The sequence below is a fragment of the Chrysochloris asiatica genome, unplaced genomic scaffold, assembly GCF_000296735.1.
Source record: "Chrysochloris asiatica unplaced genomic scaffold, ChrAsi1.0 scaffold00195, whole genome shotgun sequence".
Lineage (NCBI taxonomy): Eukaryota > Metazoa > Chordata > Mammalia > Afrosoricida > Chrysochloridae > Chrysochloris > Chrysochloris asiatica.
The window spans coordinates 5,527,238-5,533,237 of record NW_006408713.1 but is presented as its reverse complement, the minus strand read 5'-3'; the positions used below and the strand labels follow the sequence as shown (position 1 = coordinate 5,533,237).

At 48.6% G+C, this 6,000-nt stretch overlaps 1 protein-coding gene across 1 annotated transcript in view; it reads right to left on the bottom strand.

The window, feature by feature from the left end:
* The window catches only part of LPCAT1 (lysophosphatidylcholine acyltransferase 1), a 75,545-nt gene that overhangs the window by 44,848 nt on the left and 24,697 nt on the right, over positions 1–6,000 (bottom strand). The window contains exon 2 of the mRNA XM_006872376.1: positions 1,052–1,194. Coding sequence (XP_006872438.1) covers positions 1,052–1,194 — 143 coding nt within the window. The remainder of the gene's footprint in view (positions 1–1,051; positions 1,195–6,000) is intronic.

The window sequence follows — 6,000 nt, the reverse complement described above, 5'->3', positions numbered from 1 at the left end:
GGGACAGGTGAGTGGGGATAAGGGACAGGTAAGTGGGGACAGGGACAGGTGAGCAGGGATAAGGGACAGGTGAGTGGGGACAGGACAGGTGAGTGGGGACAGGGACAGGTAGGGCTGCTGCCTGGCTTTGCTGGTGGCTGGCCTCTGAGTGAGTGTGAGGAGATGCTTGCTAACCAGTTTCAGGACAAGACAGAAATAAGGATTTTTATGTCCAGTCCTGGACCTTGAAGACCAGGCTCCTGTGGACGTGTAACCCACTGTCTGGTGATGGGCCCTGGGGCCTGGGACCACCCTCAGTCTGATCTTCTCAGAGCCACTCCTCCTCCCCATCCTGAAAGTCTGGGGGGGGGGGTCATGGAGGCAGGGACCTGAGTGACAGCATGGTAGGTTAGCGGGGACTCTTTCTGGGGTGTCCTCTCATATCCGGGACTGAAGGGAAGAAAGGTGGGCTATCATCCCTGGAGAGCTGAGCCAAGGGCTTGGGACACACTATGAATCACACTGCTGTCGTTAAGGCCATCGAGTTGGTTCTGACTCACAGCAACCCTGTATAGTTTCCAAGGAGCAGCTCGTTCGCAGTCCAGTGCTTATCCTACCGCACCACACCAGGCCCATGTCCTCCAAATATGTGTTCTAACTCCTAGTCCCTATAGGGATCCCCTGGGGGAGTGTTAACAAGGCCCCATAAGTCAGGGTGTGTCTTGGGCCAAACAATCCCTTTTGAGACCAAGGAAAGAAGATGGACATCACCCAGAGGAGGAAGCGGGGTTGGGGTGGGGGGAATAGAAGTCCCTGACATGAGAGTATCCACAAAACAGCAGAGCAAAAGCTAAGAGAAGCAGGTCTACCCCAGAGACCAACGCTCCAATCTGACCAAGGCCTCCTAAACTGTGAGAAAATCCATGAGTTTGTTATAGGCATTCTCTGGTGGTGTTTGTTACAGCCACAGCTGTTGGAGGGGTCAGTAGCGGGGACAGGCTGAGAGCAGGGCTGTGGGCATGGCCCTGGGAGGGCACAGGAACACTGGGAGTAAACCACGCCGTCAACTTACTTCCGCCACAAGGCCAGAGGCTGTTCGGGCTCTTTCTCAGCAGATCCCAAGGAGGCCACAAAGGCAAGGGGCCAGGCGAGCAGCATCATGAAGGCGGCAAACAGGAGCCGGATGGGGAAAAGGGTCAGCGTCATGAGGGTGAGCTGGGGAGAGAGGAGGGTGTTAGTCAGAAACGCTGCTGCCAAGAGGACGCAGGACATCCCCAACCTGGGGCCCATGGAGTTCACAGACTGCCCCGTGAGCAGGAGACATGATGCCAGCTCAAGACACATACCCACTGAACACTGTCTGCGTGCTGTAGCCCTCCCTCTCCTCATTACACTCCCGGTGTGAGGGGACCTGGGAATGAGGCAGGGCGTTTCCTTCTGCAAATCCATCCACGGAGGCTCCACCTGACTCACAGTCACTACCAGGGCCGCATGGGGAACCAGGGCTCCCAGCACATGGCCTCACACCCTTCTTAGCTTCCCCTGGAAGTCATTCATGAGCTTCCCCAGACACTCACAGGATGGCACGCCAAGTGACAGGGAACTCAAGACCCGACACAGGGCAGCTTTTCAGCCAGGAGCTCAGGAGACGCTCTATAGGGCGGGCAGCGGCCCAGGACAGATGGACACTGCTGCTGCTGTAGAAACTTTCCTCTTCCATGAGCTAGGATGAGGGGTTGGATTCCCAGCCAGCACACCTCATAGGCAGCCACCAGCCAGCAGAGGCTGGTGTGTTGCCATGACAACATGTGTACACATTACGTGCCGGTGACCACGATGCCAACATCCAGACCAAGGTTTTTATGGAGCCTTTGAAACACCACCCAAAAGCTACGGATCACAACGTGGTCCAATGTGCAGCTGATAAATAGGGACAGCGTAGAAATGGGCAATGCTTCTTGCTGTTGTCTATGGGGTCACCCTGAGTTGAGGGGCTGACTGAAGAGTAGTTAACACCATCACCAAAGCCTAGGAGAACTGAATGAGGTCCTAGTTTCAGGCTAAGAAGATGCCACGATGGGGCTCTAAGGTGCAGGGTTGGGGACAGTCCAGAAAATGGGAGAGAGGATGCAGAGATAATCTCCTGTGTCCACAGCCCAGAGGCGAACAGGGGGTCAAGGGTGGATGTGGGCTCAAGGAGATGGGAGTGTTGAGGGGTTGGGGGGTGGGGGTGTGTTGACAGGAGGCCCCAAACACCAAATACTTCAGTCATGTGCCCTGCGTACTGAAGGTGTTGTAGGATCAAGGTCTGAGGTTCAAATCCACCAGGCGCTCCTCGCAAACCCTACACAGGGTCGCTGAGTCACCAACTCGATGACTTAACAACAAACTATAATATACAAAACTACTGATGGTAACGCTTACAGAAATTGTCATGCTGATCATCCCTCCCCTACTCCACTTTCCAGCTCCCTAAGGGTCAAGTTCCTCACAAACAAGCAGAGAGCCAGAACACCAACAGCACCCCAATGCCCTGTGTATGTCCCTGCGAGGACATACTTACAATGCTGACCATGCCAACCCATGAACAAAGGACAGCCTCACCTCCCTCTCCTCCTGGTGAGGACTGGTCAGCACCCTGGTTGGAGCCTCCAGGGGCTGCGTCATGTGCTGCCTGCCTCATTGTTGACATAAATAAGCAAGACTTGCTACAGGTTGCCAGTAAATGCTCCTGAAATGAGCTCTTCCCCCCCCCCCCCACACACACACATACACATTTCTACTTTTCTTAGAGTTCGGTTTGTTGTAAAACACGAATGGGTGTTGAATTTCATCAAATGGGTCTCTTCTGCATCTACTGGGATAATTAGGTGCTTGGTCTCACTTAATCTGTTAATGTGATACAATACCCTAACAGTGTCTCTCCCTTTAAAAGCTGGTTTAGAGGGCTGCAAAGCTACCTGCTAGGATAGATTGTAAAGAGATTGCTGGCTTTGTTTACTAGCAGGTTTGGGATTGACAGACCCCTAGTTTCCTCTTTTGGGTTCTCCTCCTGGGTTGTGATGTCACTGTGGTTACAATGTTACAACAGGACTTACCAGTTTCTTTCTTCTACAGCAAGGTCTATGTAGATTGCAGGTTGCAGTTTCAATGTTTCTATGACTACCCTGTATCTATATTTCCTATTTTTCTTTTTGTCAATTTCAATGACTACACCACCAACAGGTTCAAGGGTGTGAAGTTGTTCATTGTTCACACTATCCTCCTAAGAATATAAACCAACACTCATCTATGGCTTCTTTTATAATAGTATTTGTTGTGCCTTTAAAAACCTTCATTTTAGTAGGTATTCATCTATTTTATTAATCTGAGCTAAGTGTCACTTTGTCCTGTCCATTCAAACCACTCAACCATACTGACTTTGGCTCTCCTTCCACGCTGAGTGTATGCCAACGTTCTTTGTAACTTCTGAAGGGCAAACCTGCTTCATTAATTTCCTAAGTGATTTCTTTTCCAATATTCACATGTAAGGACACAGAGCCTCTCCACTAAGAACCAAAGACTTTAGCAGTCTTCTAACTCTTTCGAAAACGTAGCCTTTTCTTCCTGGTTTAAAATTTAGCTTTAAACATTGTTACATATTCATCCTTTGCAATTATTGTATATTATTCTGTTGCACAATGAAAAAGAAAAGGCGATCTGGAGATAGCATCTCTTTGCCATTTTTGATAGTCCCTGCAGTCTCAGTCCCTGGGTTGTCTCAGCACCCTTGCTGCCCACAGGTCTCAGACAGTGGGTGTGGACACAACTGGGAAGGGCTGTTCTAGAAGCTTCCGGTAGCAGCTCTGTTGTGAAAACCAACTGTTGGAAGCCTTTGCCAATTCACAGAGAAATACAGTTACTAGGGAAAAGGCTTTGTTTTTTATCCCATAAATTTTTCTTAAAGATGGCTGCTCCCAGCCTGCGTTTCCCTGACACAATGATCAGGCAGTCTCAAAGGAGACTGTGCTCAGAATGCACTTCCCTGAAGTTTGCTCACAAACGTGCTTTCATATCAGGCATCTTCTATGCAGTTGTTTTTGCTACTGAGATGGTCTCTATGACAAATAACGGAATTATCAGGAGCCTAAATGAGGTTGGCCCAGGATCAGGCAGTGTTTCGTTTTGCTGTGCATAAGGTTGCAATGAGTCGGTACGGACGCGATGGCACCTAACAACAACAACATGTTTTCATGAGCCGCTCTGCTGGGCTCCACGCTCTGCCTTCAGTACAAGGCGAGGAAGGCAGCTCATGATTATGAGACTGGTAAGCAAAGGGGGAGAAGAATGAAACTTTCATGCTGCCATTTCTAAGGGAACTCTCCCTCTCTGGGGAGCCAAGAAGTAGCTGAGAGGACATGCCTCTCCAGACACGGGTTCTGTGAAGCTGGGTATAGGGGAACCTCACCATTCATTGTACACACACTCTCATGTAATGGCAAGCCCAGGCGTGTCGTCACTGCATGACATGATCTATAGTGACCTGACCCCAACAGGATTCTAGGACCCAACGGAAATGAGATCACTCAGGTACATGGAAGACAGAGCAACATCCAGACTAGGAAACTCTATGGGCCAAATGCCCCAGTTTCTATAATACACACATTCCAAGAAAAAAAGAGATGGAAGGTGGAGCCCATTGATTAATGCAATACTTAGATTCATACGCCCATCTCCAATGTGTGGACCAGATTCATTGGCTTGATTCAAACCAATGGCACAAAACACAGAACCTGGAAACTGAGAAGCCCAAATGCTGACCTCCCACCAATGGCGCTGGAGGGCTTACTTACTGCTGGTGTTTCAGGTATGACACTGATCTGTGATGAAATGAAAATAACACAGCCTTCAATATAGATCATACCTCACTGTAAACAAAAATCCTCACAACTAAACCAATCAACATCATCATGATCAATGACGAAAAGACTGCAGTTGTCAAAGACTTCAACTTTACTTTGCTTGGATCTGCAATCAACACTCACAGAAGCAGCAGTTAAGAAATCAAACAATGTATTGCACTAGGCCAATCGGCCGCATTAAAGTGTTCAAGAGCAAAGATACCTGTTAGAAGACTAAGGGGTGCCTGACCCAAGTTATGGTATTTTCCATTGCTTCATAGGCATGTGAAAGTTGGACAATGAGGAAGAACGTAGAAGAATTGATGTATTTGAGTTATGGTGCTGGAGAAGAATATTAACAATACCATGGACTGCCAGAAGAATAAACAAACCTGTCTTGGAAGAAGAACGGATAGAATGCTCCTTAGAAGCCAAAATGGTGAGACTTTGTCTCTCATATGTCAGACATGTTATTAGGAGGGTCAGGGAAAAAGAAGAAGACCCCCAACAAGTTGGACTGACACAGTGGCTCTATTTTCACAACAGTGAGCACAGTGCAGGACTGGGTGGTGTTCTGTTCTGTTGTGCAATAAGGTCACTATGAGTCAGAACAGACTCAACAGCAGCTGTGAGTACTGGACAAGCCCGCCCTGGAGACCCACACAGGGGGATTTATGAATGAATGAGGACCACATGAAAGCTGGGGTCGCCGTTGTGTTTGTTTTCCAACTCATCGTGACCCACGTGCAACGGTTGAAACACGGCCTGGTTGGCGCTGCACCACCCTCACATCACGGCTGTTTGGTTCATTGCTGCAATCTCGGTCTCAGTCCATGTCATTGAGGACCTTCTTCTTTTAGGCCGACCCCCCACCACCAACCCACACACTTTTCTAAGCCTGAGGTCCTTCTTCAGGAACTGGTCCCACCTGAGAACATGCCCAAAGAATGAGAGACAAAGTCTGGCCATTTTGTTCCTAGTTGTATTTCTTCCAAAAACTTATTTGCTTTTCTAGCGGTCTACAGCACAACCAATTCTCTTCCCCCAAACTGCAATCCAAAGGCATCAATGATTTGCCAATGTTTTTTTTTTTTTTTTTTTTTTTACATCATCCAAATTTTGCACACATACGAGGTAATGG